The 21,685-nt window shown below is 32.9% G+C and overlaps 1 protein-coding gene across 1 annotated transcript; it reads left to right on the top strand.

Moving 5' to 3' along the window:
* The first annotated feature begins 1,627 nt into the window (after positions 1-1,627).
* Smp_027450 (hypothetical protein) lies at positions 1,628-9,559 on the top strand. Its single transcript, XM_018796654.1, has 4 exons — positions 1,628-1,647; positions 3,992-4,508; positions 5,876-6,364; positions 8,800-9,559. Exons 2-4 carry the CDS (start codon positions 4,014-4,016, stop codon positions 9,367-9,369), a joined length of 1,554 nt encoding a protein of 517 aa, XP_018651774.1. The 5' UTR covers positions 1,628-1,647; positions 3,992-4,013; the 3' UTR covers positions 9,370-9,559.
* The last annotated feature ends 12,126 nt before the right edge of the window (positions 9,560-21,685 follow it).

Raw genomic sequence — 21,685 nt, 5'->3', positions numbered from 1 at the left:
TCAGACCAGCTACAAGCCTATCAGTGTCCTAACGTTACATTTTTCGCTGTCGAAATAGATCTAAACATCTTTGCCTGGCACGCTATAGATATTACTTGTCGGAATTCTGTGGTCAAATAAGCATAATACCTTTCGCGGTTTATTTCCCTCTAGCCTTCAAGACATCATATTTGAACCGAAAGATGTAACAGATATTCGGATTTTGACGACACCTTAACCAGTAACAACTATTATAATCGAAGTATACCAATTCAGGCTAATCAGAAGACAGAAATGAACGTGTTCGGAGATGTATTTGAAGGGCTATTAATATATTAGGAAGCATTGAATCTACGTTGACTAACGATTGTAGGAGATCCGTAGCATAGAGTATCCACTCGTGATTTGGTGTGGATGCGTGACTGGTCTCCTTCAGCAAGTGAGCCCAGCAAAACTAATGAGGTCATCATCAAATTGGAAGACTAATAGAACTATTGATTTTGGAGGTTGATTATACGCCACAAACTATTTAACACTGTTTTCACTCACTAGAGGCAGTAGGCACACAGTGCTTCACATCTCTTATTATAGCTAGCCAGCTTAGATTGGTCACTTCTTGATGTACCCATAACTTATCAAAGATAACTCCGAACCTATTTGCTTCTGAATTTTGACTTGAAAAGGTTGGCATATTTCAATTATAAAAGTTGTTACTGGTTACGTTGTTGTCAAACTCCGAATATATTGGCACGATCAGGGTTTTAGATCAATCTGGTCAGTATCGCAGTTTAATTGTAGGTTCTAACTAGTTTCGATGTTCATAATATGGTCTTTTTCACCCATATCAGATTACTATGTGATACTGTGTTCACGGCTTTTTATGAGTATTCTACTTTATATATGTAGATGGCAGTACCTCTTATTCAGTCTAACCTGTCGATTTCAAATGGTTAAAATGGTTATGGACGGAATACAACAAGCTTTCGCTAAACGGGCTTCCGTGTCTAGTAGCAGTGGATCACCAATACCTCCAGACAAGAACCTAGGTATATTAACGATGATAGAGGAAAAAAAGAAACTGGTAAATCAAAATAATATGTTATCCTTAGTCCTTAAGAATAGGTCAAGTTTCCTCTTAAAATACTCCTGGGAAGTCGCTTCGGCTAGCTCAGTTGGCAGCGAATTCCAGCATTTGACAACTCTTTCGGAGTAGAAATTGTTTCTACAGTCCGTTCTGCTATGTCGTGTCTCCATTTTCTAGGTGTGAACCCTTAGGTTTGTATTGTGACTAAGCTTAAGTAGATGTTTAAGGGGATGACCAGAAGTAGGAATTTATGGTTGCACATCATCAACATCAATCTGCTATTAAACATGTTTTGAGGGAAGCTGCGCTGTGTTGTACGAAATCCCACAAAACTAGAGGGCTTCACTACTTCTTTAGTACGCGTTGAGCTACAGCGTATAGTCCTATTATTTTATTTTTACCACGCTTCCTCCATCGTTCAGATGAATCAAACAGCTATATTTTCTCTCCGAATTCGGCAGTTCCTAATTATTACACAGGAAAGAATAGTCCTTTTTCCTTCAGCGAGAAGGGTGTTGTTTGAAACAACCTCACCGCTCAATATGATAACTAGTGCTACTATTGTTTTGATACCAGGTGATTGGGTAATTATAGGTTTCGATAATCTATGACCATTCCTTTGTAAGCTTATATTAAATATAAGATATTGTAAATTAGAAGCTCACTGAGCTTTGTTTTTTCCACTACTAGGTATTGAATAAAGATAGTCACCGACTCTCAATACAATTCGATGATTATGGACAGAATCTCAACGATTGGCTGGACAGCTATGTAGAATTTTTTCGGTTTCAGCATCTTTGCATCCATAGCACAAATATGTTTCCGTCCTTAATAAAACAACTGGAAAACTAGTTAGTCACAGTCTTAACGGCAGTAGTTTCCAAAATATTGAGGCATGGTTTAGTTGTGATAAAGATAGATACAACCCATTTGGCAGGTATGATTTCATGCATCTCGATCTGAGCCCTATTATATACGTTTATGGTAGCTGTACTTTACGAACCGACTGAATGTTTGGGAAGTACGTACCCGAAACCTATAGAATCAAAGCTGTGTTTTAAGCATCAAGTATTTACTACGAGATTGAATAAAAAAGCTGGTATACTCCTTATGAAAATTACTCTTTCCGTCCGTTATTACCTTAGAAACGAAGTGTTTTACAATCTTTGTTCCTAAATGTGTTATTTACAGGAACGTCGTAAGTGAGAAGATATATTCCTACCTGCGCGGCCTAAAAGTGTTATTTACTGACATGACTCAAAGGGCGAGACTGTAATTTATGGACGAGCCAATCAGAAGCGTTTGATGGATTCCAGGTCACTGCTGATTTCAATACCTGATGCTCATGTATGATCGGTTCACAGATAATTTTAGAGGAGGCGTGACAATTAAGCCTCTACAAAAAGGGACTACTTAAAACGTTCCTTTATTTGTAATTACGGTAATCAAACGACTTGTAGACTTTGTGCAGACTACCGTGATAATGTCTTTCGACGTGATATATGTTGGAAGAAGTATGATATAGGAACTTTCTTCGCTCGATCTACATTAAGACTAAGGCAAATTATTGTAATCGCTGCGAATTGCATAATAAAAGCGCCAGTAAGATTGGCTACAGTATTCGCAGATCTCCAAATACTGTGGCATCGATGCTACTGAAGCTTCGGCTATTCAGTGGTATAAATATTGTAGGTATATGGGTAATAAATATGACAAGCTCACACAACCAGAGTACACATATACAACATTGAAGCTATGTGGTAGAGGTTAAAAGAGTATTTGATACCTTATCATGGCTCCAGAGATCGACTATTATGGAGCCATATGGATGAGTTTCTGTACCATATGCACTACGATTTTAGAACCTTTGAACCTCTTTCTAACCTTGACAAGTTTTTGGACCATGTAAAAATGTGTATCAACTTTGATTCTTTGGTTTTGTATGATTTTTTTTTCTATACCAACTGTTTCCTGGTGGGCTAATATTTCTCGGGGTCACTTCAAACTCGTTCAACGGTCGTCCATGAATTATAGTCTCGCCACCATGACTTAATAACAGGCTAGCTCGGTACAACTTAGTTAAACTCAGTACAAGTAGAGGTCAGGTAAAATCATCTGATTTGTAGGAATGCTAGGGTTGACTCAACTATCGATAGATTTAGTCGCAACGCTAAATATCGATAATCTGTAATACTTGCCCACTCAGTTAATCGTCTGAAGGTGGGCTCAAATTCGCGTGCCATAATGAGGCGAAGTTAACATATCAAACAGCAAATAGTTGTAGTACCAAAAATAATGAAATTGAACAGAGACGATGGTAAGGAAAGAAGTAATGAATTCACAGAATTAAAATAAGGAGTTTTAAAAATCAAGATCTAGAGAAAAATAAGGAGCATATATACTTGCGTCACACCTGTGCCGGGTTCTACATTGCTGGTGACTGACGTCTCTACAACCGATTCTCAGCCGTTTCTAGTAGTGCACTCCAAACAGCAGTCTTTACGTATCCTGTTAGGACACTGGGTCAATAAGCCCTTAACTCTTAGGCGAGTTTAAAAAATAAATAGTAACAAATAAGTTTAAACTTCACTGACAATATATAATAGTTTGTAAATATCCGTAGCGCTTACACTAATTCACTCAAATGTCTTAGGTATCCCTCATCATAATCCCATCACATTTATCTGTTATCTTAAGTGGAGTCCATTTTCTAGTCTCGTCACTCATTGTTTATTCTGATGTTACTTCTCGTTCAAACTCATAAGTGATATTATGGATCAGTTATAAGAGTAGATATGCGTACAAATGTCATTTTTGTCTACAAATTCTTCTTCCTATGCTTTTGGTCATCTACTTATTTTGTTTCCCTATGTTCAGCACTTAATGTTTGATAAGTTGTACTGAATTATGTATACCTTTATACATTAGAAAATTTAGATATTTCCTACCCATGGAATCATGCAAGGGTGAAATCATAACTCTCCAAGCGGGTCCTTTAGCTAACCGAGTCTGCGCTCATTTTTGGAACTTGCAAGAATATGGATTTTTCAATAAATCAAGAACTAACGAATGTGAGTTCCCTTTCACGTATAAAGTTCTGTTTGATGATAGTACACGCGAACCAAAACCACATGCGTTAGCCATTGACATACGCGAAGTTGTCGATTTCGGAAGTGAACTTGATCCTGATTTAATCCCGACTCCACTCGATATTCCTTCTTGGGACAGTCAAGTGGATAAAGTTGTGCGTTGCCCATCTACATCGACCAAAAATAAACATCACTGTAATTGGACCAACTGTTTGTCTCCTCTTGCTCGACGAATATGGTCTCGTAATGATACTGTTCTAAAACTGCCGTTATCATTACAACCTATTCCTGACGAGTCTTCTGTTAATGGAATTCATCAATCTGATTCTGTCTGTAGCCTTTCTACATTTACTGAGGTAATTACTGGTCATTTCATAGCTTTGTTTATTTTTCATAGATATCCAACTTCATTAAAACTCTTTTCTACTATGAAAGCCTTTAAGGGGAAACTCATTGTTTGTAAAGTTGTACACGAGTGATTGTGTACTTTAAACGTGAGTAACTGTATGATGTGCCTAAAAGGCACAAGTTTACAAGAGCAACGTATGGAAACTTTTTCGATAGCTTGTGTATCATTGTGCTGTTAAACGCAACTTGATTAAGATAGATAAATAATTACTGCTACTGACCGTTCCTTAATCGTATTTCTGGTTTGATTTTGGACATAGTATATTTACCACTAGGCGAGTTTTATCTGAAATTCAATACATGTAACATACAGGTACTATGCCAGTTACCTGAGTGCATATGCTTGTTAATCAAGTGATCAATGCAAATGTGAGCCATCAATATATTAAAAACGTCCTACTTTGAGGAAAAAGGGTGACATTATAGACTCCCTTTGTCTTTCTCTGTATATATATATATATATGTATATATATATATGTAAACATGGCAAAGAATTACCGACACTAGTCTACTGCAATCAGTAAAATTTCCGCTGATCTTGTAAGTGGACTCTTTGTCTTACAAACAGAAGACTTTCTTGACCTAATAGTCAGTGCATTTAAAACCCGATTCTCATGTTCACTTTCAGTAGGTATGCTTTATGTGAGTTATTTGTAAGTGCATCACTCAGCAACTTACAACTGATTTCTGTTTTCGATAGATATCGAAATTTCAAGCTTTTCGATGCTTTTAGCCTTGCGTTTCTGTCTATATTCAGTGTTTGCGAAACCGAGGTTATACGTCTAAAAGTTGACTCACTACATTACAGAAACTTCATATATGATAAAAGAGAAGAATTTACTGATGGCTGAAATTTCGTATGATCTGAAACACTTGGAAATCGTACATGGTGTGATAAATTTATTAAGCATTCCAAATTTTCTTCACTATACTATGCCAGTCAGTCAGTCAGCAACAACGTAGAACTTCGTACGTATGTAAGCGTCTGCAAAACTCATTCTTCACTGAACGTCATATCTGGCTGTTATCCGTCAGTTACTATAAGTGCAATATGAATGATCGTCTCAAGTTTTGAAGCTGATGACAAGACTTATCTTTTCTAATTTATCAAAATTTCCTCTGAACTAATATCCTCAGACCTCATATTATAGCATGTGATAATTTCATAAAACTAAAGAATTATGGCTTAAGAAACAATAATACTTGTTTGTTCATTCATATCAAGTACTTATCGCTGTACATGTTAGGTGTTCAATATCACTAACAACGGTGTACTGATTTCATATCGTTGTTTTGTATCTCTGACTCTTTTCAGGGACAAAATGTATTTCGTTCTGGAAGCAAAGTAGCTGACGAATGTGATGATCGTATCCGTCGTATTTCAGAGCGTTGTGCCTTTCCAAACAGCTTCCAACTGGTTGTAAATGCTGAAGATGGCTTCACTGGTATTGGATCTCAGCTTTTAGAAAATATCAGCGAAGAATTCCCAAAGGCGTTCATTTTTTCGGTTCCTGTTTATAACTCATCAGTTGTATCACGTATGGATGCGCGTCTGAAGAAGTTAACCGTAGTAAATCAGTTGTGCTTACTAAATATATTGGAATATGGGGATCTTCTAAGTCATGCATGTTGGTTACCTATAGATGCATCACAGTTGTATGACCATCCTCATCCCTGTAAAAAAATGAGTGTCTTAGCTTCTGTTATTGATACAGTTACAACCCCTTCCAAGTTGGCGATTGAATATGGTGGTATGAGTTTAGATAACTTCTTGTCTGTGACATGTTTTGCACAAGGTAGAAAGGTGAGTTACTTTATAGTTTTGTTGACTAACTTTTTTTGTATGTATGTAATTTCATTAGTTATTAAAATCGATATGAGTGAGAGTTTTATAACTTGTCTTTAAAATGACGGACACTAGTACATATATAAGTTAGAGGATTAATATTCTGAGTTCAAACGAACGTTTTGTCAGAATATTTTTAAAGTAGTTTGGTTTTCCAAACAGGTTTTGGGAAATTACTTACTTAACAGACTCAATTTCGTGTGATGAGTTGTGAGGAATAATGGTTTCAATTATCTGTTATTTCTGAATTCTCTCGAGTTAAGTCGTTCATCCGGCATTCATATATGAGCTACACATCAAGTATGACGGACAATCATACTACCCGGTTGCTCTAAACGAAGTAAATGTAGCGGTTTCAAACCTTGGACTTAGTGGCTGAATGTTGAACACCCTAACCGCTAAAACAATGCTTCTGTGCTAGTAGCTAAAACTGCTGAATCAGAGGACGACCCTCCTGACTCAATCTTACCTATCAACAAATCAGTACTATTACCCACTCTGAGTCTTAGAATAGAGTAAATTCATTGCGGTATTTTAAGCTGATTGCTTTAGTCGTTTTTGTACCCGTTTTTACACTATCCACCGTACAAATATTTAATGGAGAATAAACAAACGAAATCAAGTCACCATTTACATGCCTATATTATAAGTTATCCCTCACATATATATAATGTTCGTAATTACACTCAACTCTTCAGTTTAATTTACTTATTCAATTTTTGGAGTTTGGGGGGTAGTAGTTAAAGCACTTGGCTTTTGACCAATATATAAGGGGTTCTATTCTCACATCAACATTCAATCAATCAGTCAAAAAGTAGAACCTGGTACGTATGTACATCGGTTCAAGTCACGATACCCCAGTAATGTAGATGAGATTCACATGACAAATCATAGAATAGTAGAGGTAGTAACAATATGAGTGGTGATTGAAAAGATTAGACATCGAGGATACGATTCAAGCATATATTAGTTAGCGAAATAAAAACACAAAAGCTTTATGAGGAATTCAGAAGCTCAGACCAATGTTTTACACACTTTGATAGTTGATCTGATTCCTCTGTGATTGTCACAAGAGGATTTTTGTTTTTATAAACTGGGCTGATCGAGACCAGTTAGATGAGGTTACGTTTAGTTATCAGATTCTAGCTAAGATCTCAATTAATCTAACTGCTAAAACTATACCACTATCCCTAAAAATCTCAGAAGTTAATCCATCAGGCCCCTCTACTCTTCCTCGCTATAGATTGTTTATGGCCTTCACTAAGAGTTGGAGGACTTACACCAATTCTCATTCAGGTTGCTTGGAAATAGTGGATAATTGAAGTGTAGCTGAAGGCCAGTTTAGCTGTTCCCTAAAGTGTTCTGTCCATCAGTCCAATCTCTTGGATTGAGACTAAATAATAATCCTATCTTTTTCCGAGATAGTCTGAACAGTTGTCTGCTGTTACATATCGTCAATGAAACTTGATTCTGTTCAAGCGCCCAGATAGTGTCACTATAAAACCACCTGAAATTGTGGCTCAAAACCAAGTAAATAAACCTGTACTCACTTGGCGAATAAGTTCAATTTGATGTATGCATCACATTACTTTTTTGGTGAAATTATCTATTCCAGGTGTTTCCATGTGATTTATTAATATTCATGGTCCATCCAAATAACTTGAGCAAGCTGAAAGTAATTTCTATAGATAATCACTTGATCACGTTATCAAGTTTTCATTTCTTTTTTCTTTTGTACACATTTTTATCATAACAGTGAGATGACATTTGACCATGGTTAGCAATGTTTTAGATATATGTACATTTTTTTCCAGTAAATTGTTAGCATATACCTTTTTTGTGTTATTCACCGATTGATTAGATTGTATTATTTACTTTGGTTTAGTGATATTTCTTGCTCTTGCAAATTAAACTTTTTCTTGCACACCACTATTTGAGTAATCACTGTTCTGACCAACAAAAATTAATATCAGTATATTAACCCGTACAAGTTTCCATATGTTTACTATTTATGTCAGCTAATCTCTTTACTGCAAAATTTAATGTCTCGTTCTTGTCACTTATAACTTCACCCCCTTCTTTATATGACTCCACCTTTAACACGCAAATACTAATTACTCGTAACTATTATGTTAAATACGTTGCTTTCTCTCTTATACTGAAGAATAGAACTCTGCTTTACCTTTTTTAAGGCTTAAGTGATCAGTCAGTATTGTTTACCTTCATACAAAAGTCCATGTGTTAAGATTGAGTTCATCGGTCTGTACTTGCTCAATCAATTGCATAAATCTATCAATGTAACTATCTAAGCTCTGTTTATAACCAGAAATCAACCGTTTTTTATGCAACACTTATTAACTTCACTATTGTTTCTTTTTCATTGATTTCATTAGATGCTCACTGTACAAACTGGAGTTAATTGTAATGGAATGGTAGATAATCATTTATCATGGTATAATCTTAATCCTTATTACAATCAAGGAAAAGTAATAGCTGGTAAAAACGTACCTTCTGAAGCTGTACTATGTCGTCAGTTAATGTCTCGAGGAATTAAACAGTCTACTCTCTTGAATGGTATACGGAATGTGTTCAGTCAAACAGTTGATTCACATAAAACTGTTAACAATTCATCAATTGGCATAGATATTCCATATTTATGCTCATTAGAATCAATTCATTCAGTTTATTCATTGCCTAACTATCCATTACAAACTGGTATTACTAAACAAGCTATGTTATCATCATCTTCAATGCATTGTCAACAATATACAAATACACATATGTCATGTGTTGTTGATATTCCAAATACAAATTCATATGAAGCAAAAATGTTAGAAAAACTTGTAAAATCTTTATTATTGCATAAATCTCATCCATTAGACAATTATATGGAATTAGAGATATGGAATGATTTTTTAGAGTCTATTCAAACACGTTTAGTTGATTCATATTTGAAACAGTGAAATCAACTTCTATGATGTTTGTAAAAAAGAAATTATATATTTTAAAGACTTTTAGGTTTCTGCATTTAATTCCTTTTGTATATTATTTTCTCTGTATTACTTAGCTTTGATTTGTATGTTAACATTTAAAAATCGGTGTTACATTCTGTTTCGTTGAGTGTTGATTTATTATAAATAGTATTCGAGTCCTGCTTTTTATTTATTGCAAAGCATCTCACTTTTTAGCGATCATCAATTTTTAGGTGTTTCTTTGTCATTGATTCAATGAACTGTGTTGGTGGTTTTCGCATCCTTTATATTTTCATGGCGTGGTAACTAGTGTCTGTTTTTCAGTATGACTAATCATGTATTAAATTTCGTAATATCACTTTTTTCCTATTCTGTCAACAGAACTGGAAAAAAGTAATTAATTGGGTATGATAGTCATCTTTAATTAATATCAGCCAAAGAAGAATCCAAGATCGAGAATTACGAGTTAACTGTTTTGTTATACTTTTGAGCGATTTGTGTACGGGTTTTCAGTCAGCTACGGAATCGAATTTATTCATTTATTGTGTTGGTATTCAGGTGTCTAGATTCCAACTATTTGCGGATATTATTTGACCATAATATAATGCTACCAATAAACATACATTCTCTGACTAAGAAGAAACAGTTTATGGTAGGAGTATAATATAAAGCGGATGAGTTTTCTAAATAAATACACCGTCTGGATTTGTTTAATAACGGTTATCATGGCAATTAATATACGAAACCTAAGGAATTATCTCGAAGCTAATCCACTACAATCCTGTGGATGTCTATGGTGACCGTAATTCACTGACAGTCATGCTATAGAAAACCGGTTATATCACTACGTCATGAAGAACTGGTTGGGAAAACTATTTCAGTACCTACAATGTCGGCGTCCCTTTTACATACAGAAGGACTTGAAAGTGGTTGCACTAAGTTTACTGAGTATAGTTGATCATACTTAGGTCTGCTATGTGGAAGATCGGCTTATAAGATTAAGACTCTTTATCGACTGTGCTACGTTGGTAAATGCTCGTTTCAGATGCCAGGTGACATGCCTCGGAATCGGCCACAATCACACAGATGCATTAACTCTTTATCTCACTGTTGATCCTGATTTCCAAAATTATATACTTTTTATTTTGCGAACTCATTTTTCTCGAATCATATTCTTTATCAGTGTTTTTTTTGCTACCATCGATACTTCCATTAGTTTGATGTTCATCGGGATAATTTCATGTAACTGTGTTGTTGCATTGTTGGAATTTGAATCTATTCGCACACTTAATTGTTTCTAGTTTATTTATGACTGACAGATGCACATAATGATCATGAAAATCTGCAGCTCTTTCAGATTTTGGTTATATGAAGATTTAGAAATTTTAAATACTTCAATGTAACTAACCGAAATATCACAAAAGTTATTCAAGAAAGTAATGAAGTAGATGATGAGCAACTTTTTGTTCCAATGGATAAACTAGCTTTTGTACAACCGGATGTTTTCTATTAATCGTTGGCAAGTTTTATGCATACTTCATCATTGAATTTGGCTGTTTCATTGAAAGCAGTTGATTTATATTGTTATGATAATGAATGTATGAATAAATGATTGATATTATCTGTGATTCCATAGAGATGTACACAATTCTTTTTTTAATTAGTAATGTATTGGTGATAGATTTTGAGAGAAGGTATTAAAAATAGCGTGAATAGTTATTTCATAATTATAATGGCAATAGTCATAGCTTTTGAATAATCAGCAGAGTTTAATGTTGCGTGTAACTATTATCACTTATTTGCTGAAATTCTTTGTCCTATGTAACAATATAATTGGTGAAACTACGTAGAAATAAAATTAATATTCTTTTCCATTAAACGGCATTAGTTGAAAGTTCCATTGAAAGCTATGAAACACTAGCAATTTGTTTATCCTGTTTTTGCGTACACTATGTAGTAAATCCATGATTAAGGGTGAAACATTTTCGTTTTTCACTGACAGTGATATCAATCGTTTGGCTAGGGGTAGATGTTTTGAATCTTAGAACTTCAGTCAACTCTATATACAGTGGAAAATTCCATTCCTCAGTGTCATCGGTGGATATCCGTCCTCAATTTTGTTTGCGTTTACCCTATAGAACATATTTTCCAGAAAGGACTTATTGGGATTTTTGATTAGCATTGAATATAGAGAACTGATTCATTTGCAGATACTCTTCACCAATAGATTAATATAAGCTTGATAGCGATTGATAATCAAACAGAACTGGGCAACCATCGTTACTTATCCACTAGAATGAAAGTTTCCTAAAAGTTGTGAAACTGAATAAACTTGTAACAAAATAGGATACGATCGAGAATTTCTAAAATTCAGTTGCTAAACAAAGATGCAACACTAAATTAAGTATTACTTTTAGCGTTTACTGATAATAGCTGCTCCACAGCATTGAAACACTCCAATTGTGTATTTTACTCACTTTTCAAAGTCGATTGATCATTATGTTTTCAGTTTTTTTAATTGTCTTATTACCCCCTCCACTGAATTTATGCAATCGATACACTAGGAAGATAAAGTCGATGGTCACTTATATTTGTAAAAATCCATAAAAATAAACTTTCGCTAATAATTTTTGCTACTTAAGGTCAAGAAAATCTTTATTTAACTGTGTCACGGTTTTCTTCAGGTCGTATCACCTAATAATTTTGACTGATAGTAGGATTGTTTAGTTTGCAACAAAATAATTCATAATTAATACTTGTTGCAAGCGTTAAGTACGGTAAATATTAAATTATTGGGTCTTGGATATTCACTGAACTTTAATGTGTTGATCACGCTGATAGCAACTACTGAAAAAAATTTACTTGGTTAAAATTAATGAAGAACTTATTTCAAACTCTTTTGAAAGGGTATGAAAAAACTGCATAAATTATGCCTTATAATCAAATAAGTAGTATAATATTTTCAGTTAACAAAATGTCCGGGGTTTGTTATTATGTTCTTTTGAACAAACAATAGTATATACTCAATGTTGTCTACAAACTTGATTTAGAGGATGACCACTGAGATTTTCTCAAGAGAGAAATCTGTCGTTCATCGAAATGGTCATCAGTCTGACTTTATTTTTCATTCCTTGATTTATTGAATTTCGACTAAAGAAGAGCGGTCTCAAATCATTCTCAGCGATATTATAAAAAGAACTTTTGAAGTATTTTTTTAATCAGTATCACTTGAATTAAAAATTCGTGTTTAATGATGTTATCGTTATAGATTTTTCTTCTATTAGGCTAGCTTAATTTGTAACATCTGTTTTCTGTTGGTGTGCTAGTTAAAAATTTCATCTCAGTCCTCTCTGTACATTGAAGAAAGATTCTTTAAATTCATATGAATTACACTCTTGAAAAAATCGTATTATTCCTCGTTACAACTGAACTCCACAGATACCTTATGGTAAAATTTCCTTAAAGAATAATCAACTGTCAATCGGGTATTTTGTCACAACTTACTGTGTATTAATTTCCGTCTACTCATTCCAAGTGATGGATCAAAAGTGCTTTAACGAGCTAAGAATATATGATTTTTATTGTTCACATCGAATTTTAGAGTGACGAATACTTAGTCATGTAACTGTTAATTTATCAAGGAACTATATTTTCTGGAAATTTATATAATTGAACTTCAGTTTTACAGTACATTATTATCTAAACAAAGAATATCTATGTATTATTTATACGGTACTTTGCTCTCGTCCTCCAAATCTTATAATTATGCACATATGGTAATTGCTACTAAGTGTCATCAAATCGTTACCTTCGACATGCCAATTTTTGTCACTGTTATCAATGATGAAACTGTTCTGAGATTTAAAAGATGATTGAACTTAGCTAACTTTGAGAATAAAGTAGGATTCAGAATTCGGTAACTATTTTAATTAAAATGAAGTAAAAAAACCAAAAAAATTAAACCATTATCCATAAGTCACTGGTCTTATGGATAATACTGCAGATATGAATTGATAGTGGCATAATCACACTTTTGATATATACTCATCTGGATGAGCGAAAGATGTTGAAATACATCTTTTATACCTTTCAGGATATCGTTAAATAAGTAAGATCAAAGCTGATTTGTTTGTATCATCTATCTTAAAATTGATTTTGAACGGAGAGTGGTGGAGGACTAATAAAAATTCGTAAGATTTGAGTGAGTATTCAATATTTAAGTCCCAATTTAATAGTTCTAATCACTGAATAATATAAGATAATCGGATAATCAAGTTTCGGTTGGAACTTAGATTTACCAATTCCCGTTACCAGTACACTCTGACTATATGTAAGTTAATGAAACTGTTCAAAATTATATTGTATGGAAAAACATTTTATTTAATTCTAATTGTAATCATTAAATACCGACCAGTTAACTAACAGAATGCGACTATTTGGAGGCCGTATCTTCCTTGTTATACAGATTTCTTCTGCTTGTTCATTTGATAGTTCTTAATGTATATCTTCAGAATTGATAAAATGGTTTCCAAATATCGATTTTTTCATAGTCAGATCGACTAATTCACGTTGCGAGATTTTTAAAATATCACCTATAGTCTCGTGCTTCATTCATATGATACCAACGTCTGCTACTGAAAAGTTTGTTCCAAAATTGTCTATACAATGAAACTTATGCAATGGATATCATGATAGAAATGATTTGTATCAATAATTGCTGAAAAGAGTTGGTTGTAATTAGTTAAACTTATTGAAACCTTTAAAAATATTCTTCATTGTAGATAAATGAAAATTCTATTTGTCTGGTTATTTCAGAAAATGAACTTTTAATGAAATCAATGTTAATCAACTGACATTCTATGAAAATATATACATATCTCTTACATTATTAAATAATGCTGATTATAATATATAAATATATACCATCTTGACAGAATATCAATATTTTATGGGAGATGTATAGTAAATGTAAGATTTATTGTTAGGTTCATTTGAATGTAACCACTAAAATCTATATTTATGTCTTATGTTTTGTAATTTATTATTAAAAAAAATAACAAGAAATAAAGATTGATCAATAAATGTCATCTTTTGTCAGTAAAACAAAGTTTGCAAGAAAACAAGCATTGAAATATATCAACCAACAATAATGAAATTGAATCGTACTTGTCAACTTAATTAATGTCAGAGACTAAATCTCATTTCTTTTTTTTTTAAACAAAAACAAACAAAAAACGTGACTATAAACACCGTCACATTAGGTATAGATTCAGGGAATGTAGAAAGTAATATTGGTATTATTACAAAGCTAAATCAAGTAGAGTTGAATTTTAGATCAATACTTACCTACTTAAACCTGTTATTCCCAATGTAGCGTGAGCCGCCGACCAGCATTTTCCAATCCACTCTGTCCTGGGCCTTCCGTTCTAGTTTTATCCAATTGTTGTTCATTCTCATATCTGTTTCCAATTCTCGGCGTAATGTGTTCTTTGGTTTTCCTTTGGTCTTCAGGACTCCATGTGAGGGCTTGCCTTGTGATGCAGTTGGGTACTTTCCTCAATGGGTGTCCTATCTACTTCCAGCGCTTCTTCCTTATATCTTCCTCCGTTGAAATCTGTTTTGTTCTCTCTCACAGTAGGTTGTTGCTGATAGTGTCTGGCTAACGGATCCGAAGTATCTTGCGTAGACAACTGTTAATAAACAGCTGTAACCATTTAAAGATGTTTAGCTAATATGCCATATTTCAAATTCTGTTTATAACGGTGTTTGAAATATTTCATATTGAAGATTCACATTTAACACTTCATTTAAACACTGAACAAATTCTTTACCTAGTGGTTCAAAGAAAATAAAGCTTCATCCAGTTTTCTTCCAAAACGCTTTAACATTTGCTTCCAGATATCTTTATTATCGATGTTAAATTACGTATTGGAATTGAAACAATCAAGTGGTTAACACTTATGTTCTAAATTTCAATCGAACCAGTATGAAGTGTACTCTGAAAATTAAGGCTTGATATACTTCTACTTATTCTTATTCCATAGTATGTCTATTATGAATATTTCTAATTTTTCTTAGAATTAAAATAATTATCATTACGCTTTGTCAAGTTTAAACCTAATTTGTTAAACTTTTGACTAAATTCTAAAAAAGCTAACAATTTCAACCTATATCTAATCATAGTGTGTAACTAGAATGATATCTTCATATTGTCTTGCCTGTTACTATTGTCCCAACGTAATATAAGTTAAGAGCAATAATTATTTACCGATAAATTAATATAAAGATTTATTAACTATGAAGTTGATTTTGATGTTTTCCGGTTAGCGTTTTTTTAAAGAGTTAGTTTTCTACGGATGGGGTCGTCGACCCCATGCCCAACCCTCCTCCTTTATCCGGGCTCATGACAGGCAGTAACTCTAGAAGAGCTACAGGTGAAGTTTTGATTTTGATACAAGAACTAAATTCATTATTGACTTTTGAATGTATTGGTAGTTTAATATATAAAATAAGTGAAACCATTTACAAATACTTTCATATATAATTTTTTTCTTTTTAGAAAGAACAAACAAACAATGAAGGCGAATTTTTTTTATTAACAAGGCAAAACAATATGATTAAAAATTGTGGTGTATTATTCGACTTTATTACGTTTCCATTTTTCCGGAAAAAGTATTCATTGATTTATATTGTTTTATTGTACATTAATAGTGAAGAATTATTTAAAATTCAGATTATCATTTACTTGTTTTTCAAAAATGTTGATAATTTATTTCGTACATAAGTGTGAAACTATAAGCTCCCAAATGCCCTTGTACGAATGAGAGTGGGGAGAGTCCGCTCTCCCTCTCTAAATGCTCTCACATGACCACGCGTAGATAGCCTCTGACAGGGAAGTCCTACTCACTACCTTCTCGTGGCATTACTGTTGTTAACTTAGTTGAGAGGACAAAAAGCGAATGTCTGGCGCTTTAACCGGGTTGGTGGACACGGAAAGTCCAACTAGGGGAGTTGGAAAACCCTGATTCCAAACCAATGGTGCACATGGGCTCCAGTATCCTGAGGGAACAAATGGTGTATGAACCAATTGTTGGTCACCGGCTATCATGGGACTGCATCTCCTCATGATGCTCCATTGTCTTGTGGGTCAGACCTTTAGGCCAAAGGCTCTGAGGGTTTTGCCCCCCTAATAAAACCACCTGTTTCGGTTTTGGCACCTGGGCAGTATCACAGCCCTCACACAAATCAAATGAGATTTGTATGGCGCCTATATATATGATGCTCCCTTGTACCAATACTTATGTGTTCAAATAAATAAATACTCTGTGAAACTAGAAATGTTAGAAAGTGAACGACAGATTTTTGGATTGCATTTTTGTTAGAATATTTCATGTAATGAATCTGATATGTTTAACATCACATTTCGGAATATTTATAATTACCTGATTCTAACATTGATGTAAGTACTTAAGGAAGGTTTTAAAAGTATTCTCTTGGTATCTGCTCTTTATCCTGTAGAAGGATGAAATACAGAGCATAATTAGTTAACTGGTTGTACTTTGAATATTTGAGTTCATTTCATTCAGTAGCGTATTCAAAAATGGTATTTGTGAAAATGGTAGGAATGTGAAATCATTCATATCTTGAAGCTAATTTAGTGCGAAGTATTCTGAAGCTCCTGACATAGTAGAATAATACGAACCTTAATTTTAAAAAGTTCATTCATCACGGTGGGAACAAACATAACTTTTATTGATATTTTATGATTGTTTCATTCAGTTATCCAATTTAAAGGGGATTATTCATAACTGAAATAGTTCCTCTTCAGATAACTAAGCACTGATGTCTAATGTAGAAAATATTTTTTTCTAATCTGAAAGTGAATAATCATGATAAAGGTGGCTTAAATGAAAATTTTCATACATAGTTTTACAGTACTAGCTTACTAGTCTTCGTTTTTCTTTTGTATTTACTAAACGTTATTTGAATTAAAGTAGAAGGAAATTTTTGTTATGAGTAATGGAGTGTGTTTTTTAATAAGCATTGAAACATGATATTTCATCATATTAAACTATACAAATCGGATGATACGAATATTATAAACACATTGAGTTATTCACTGCCACTGAGTCCAGTTAAAGCTAGGGCAGAAAATATTACGCGTTCAGTTGTTAAAAATGATGTCCTCAGTGAAGCCCCTTTATTGTTTGGGTAGTTTACAGAGTCTGTTTGCATAATAGTATTATTGATCAAGAATTTTTATTTAGTATGAACATATTTAGTTTATAAGAATTATGAACACAATATTGATCGATCGATAACACGATTCGATACAGTGTGTTTGACTGAAAACTGTTCAGGAAACTGGATTTACTTAAGCAATAGTAACTAAATGAGTGACAAAAAGAAAACGTGAACAACTGATTATGTAATAACAGTTGTATTCATACTTTTTCAGTATAAAAACCTGTTCGACAAAATAAATATAAACAGAATTTACATGCCGTATCATCAAGAAATATCCAAAGGTCATTGCAAAATTTAGTGATTTCAGACCTTTGCTTATTGATCAGTTATTGTGTACTATAACACTATGACATGTGCACGATTTTTCATAACACCTTGTACAAGACACTAACCATTTCAACACCGTGTTCTTTTTTATATTGCCCTTCCGTTACTCTCATACGCTATATAACATTTGAAACATCCTATCATCTTTCACCAAATTTAATTAAATTCCCTTCGATTCTATTTAATCTTCACATTTGTCATTTGGATTGAATCGTAGCAACGTAAGAATCTGTATTGCTTTTGTTACGTTGTGATCGGGAACAATCTTTGTTATTAGCAAAGAAGGGTCGTGGCTAGCAGTGGAATCTAGGACACGCGTTTCGTCCCATTTAGGACTCGTTGGCTGAAAGAAACGCTCATCGTGAATTCCAATGCTAGCCACCATCTTTCTTTGCTTATAATGCTTGTCATTTGAGGCGATATCGAGGGAGTCCTCACAGGATGCAGATATATCGATAAGAGACTGACCGATTGCACTCCTAAACGTCAATAGGAAGACTCAAACAAACAATAAAAAATAATTTAATGTTAGTTATGGTTAATTTTATTTCTGATGTAGTTAGGCAAGCAAGAGAGAGCAAATGAGATCATTTGATAACAATCAGAACTGGCCTGAAGGGCAAATGCTTATCATTGGCTAAGAAATGGATTGATTTTCTAAGGGGTGTATATATATATTATTCGGCAGCCCAATAGATTTACTATTCCATCCTTGCCTCTTCACTCCAATACTCATATATATATATATATATATATATATATATATATATATATATATATATATATATATATATATGATCACAAACTCGATTGTTTGAATTCTGTGAATATTTTGAACTAGAAAACATATCGATCAATATTTAGTGATTCATTAATGTGGATAACTTCATTAAGGTTATTACAGTTCATTAAGGGTTAAATGACACCCATAATATTCCAAAAATTTAATTTAATAATTAATTAACTCATTTACGAGTCACAGATTCACATACTTACCTTCCACAAGGGCTGGTGAACACATATGGTTGCCCAATTAGAAGTAGGTGTAGTGATATAGAAATAGAAATTCAAACTCTCAACTCACTGATGCGCCTCTCAAAAGACGTATTTTCCCAAAGAACAGTTATTTGATTACCAAATGAGTTTATAGAATAAACATAAAACCCTTTTCTCGCAAGGCGGATCGTGGATTCGCGCTGCTGAGGTGTCCCACAATAGGACGAAACGGTCGTCCAGTACTTCCAGGTTTTCTTTGGTGGTCTAGCTTTAATTGACTCATGATCTCAACTATGTAAATTAAAACAGTTCATACTATAATACACTATTCATTTTCATAAAATTGTCTAACAGTTGAATATTATCATTGATTCAAATCATTTTCTGTTTTATTTATGTATGATAAACAACCCTGTTAATACATTGTTACAAAACTTAATGGTAACTACGACCAACTAGGATTGTTATATTTTTCGGAAGGAATACTGGTAAACTACTAAATTTGTAATTTTGTTTACGTATTCTCTGAGAGTCCATTACACTTATGTTAATATTTCAACTTCAATTCTTCTTGGTAGTTTGCATAACAAAAAATATAATGAAACAATACATGTTTATTCAAGTCTTGAAGACGAAAGCTGTTAAGTTGAATATAATCACTTTATTTCTTAAGTAGAAATAAATCTTGTTATTGAATGAAGTGAAATCGATCGGATACTACTATCAAAATAACAGAAAGTAGCATACGATGAACACTGATGTGAATCGTAGTTTGGATTGACATTTTTAAAATTATGTTTAAAGGTAATAACAAGTAGAAAATGTTCCTAGATTGAATGTTTACTAACAGCTCTCATTATTTATACAACTTAGTCTCTTTGACAGAGATTCATTAGGTTACATGATTTTATATTATGATACGTCTATTGTACTACTAGATTATTCTATTTATTTATTGGATTTTTAAATATTTGCCATAAATATTGAATCAATCTCAGTATATCTGAAAAAGAAAGCTTGTCAAGATTTGTTTTACTTTAACTAAATTAAAGGAATGTTACTACATTTCTTTTTATCAGGCAATCAGGTATAATTGGTTGAACAGTGGTAGCTACGGTACAAATTTACAATAGATTTAACTGGTTTTCTACATTTTCACTATTTAATAGACTAGGATCAGATAATTTGTCCTATTTATTCGACCACTCAGTTATTGCATGGAATTCAAAAGGTTGGATTATTCTGGCAGTTGAAAAAATTTGTCCTTAAGTTCATTTTTAGATTTAAATTTCACTCCTATACCAGCTATGTTAGGAACTCGATGTAAAATGTTCAGCTTTACTTTCATATATAAGGAAATACTATAAATGTATCTAGTTTTCTCTCATTACTGTTGCATTCATTATCAGTAGTACTTTTCTAGCAACTTTTTGTTTACTTAAAATAAATTGGCGAAGATACTTCTTCATTATTGTGGTTTCTTGTTTCTCATGTCTCTCACCCTAGTCATCTTTATAGTTTTAGATAAGCGTGATGGATCTTCAGGTGAGTTTATTTATGTAGAGCACTTTTCTGTGTTTCAACTACAACTATGTAAATTTTGTGCTATGCTGATAATTATCATGAGCTCGCTATTGACTAGCTTCGAAAGGTGATTATTGAAGTTCCAATGAGAACCCATGACCAGTGGAGTTCAGCTGTATTGAGTGTGAGACAGTTACCCATCGGAGTCAATGGAAGATGTTCGCACAATATCGTAAATGAATATTTGGTTTGACTAGTGTCATCATCAACAAAACATTTTCAATTACCAAACTAATTTGTTTACTTTAGTTAGTAGGGCCGAGAAAAAGAGAACAGAAATAGTCTCATTCATCATATTGAATAATATATTATGGAATATTAACATAGTACATGAACGTAAAATTTTTTGTAAATCTTCAATTAGTTTTATTGTAATGAACATGAATTAATCTGTTTTACAAACTAGTTTAATTTAATCTTTTTAAAATAGTGTCTTCACTAGTTATTACTTGTACATTTTAGTTTTTAATATCAGAAAAGATTTTTATGGATATTATAGTAATTTTATTGGTTGAGATCATGAGTCAATTGAAGCTAGACTACCATCAAAAACCTGGAAGCACTGGACGACCGTTTCGTCCTATTGTGGGACTCCTCATCAGTGCGCATCCACGATCCCGCCTCGCAAGATTCGAACCCAGGACCTATCGGTCTAGCGCTTTTTGTTTAATGATTGTTATTTCCAGATTTGTTTTTTGATTCATCCATTTGGAAATTATTGTAATTTGTTCACAAAAAAACAAACAAACAAACAGTGAAATTATCATTCTAATTAAAATAAAAACAATTGATGATTAGCATTAAATATAGAGAATCTAAAAATGAATTAAATATTTAAATAATTGGTTAATGCTATTTGATAAACAATAGAATATTTATAATTTCAGAGGGTAAACTAGATCGTAACAAATTTTCAAGTTTTTTTTATTTCATTCCTAGAAAAGAATGACCTTTATTTCAAATCGTTATATTATTAGACTTTATTTAATATTTAAACAATAGTTAACATTTAAAACAAAATTATTAGTTTTATATATATATATATATTGCATAAGACTTTTATTCAGATATTTGAAAAGAATCAGATTAGGTAGTGAAATATTGTTGATAAAATGAACAATAAATTAAACTAATATAAAAGGTTAAGCGTTTT

The sequence above is a fragment of the Schistosoma mansoni genome, chromosome 4 (assembly GCF_000237925.1).
Source record: "Schistosoma mansoni strain Puerto Rico chromosome 4, complete genome".
Taxonomy (NCBI): Eukaryota; Metazoa; Platyhelminthes; class Trematoda; order Strigeidida; family Schistosomatidae; genus Schistosoma; species Schistosoma mansoni.
Note: the sequence above shows the minus strand (reverse complement) of the source record. Positions and strands in the feature narration are given on the sequence as shown.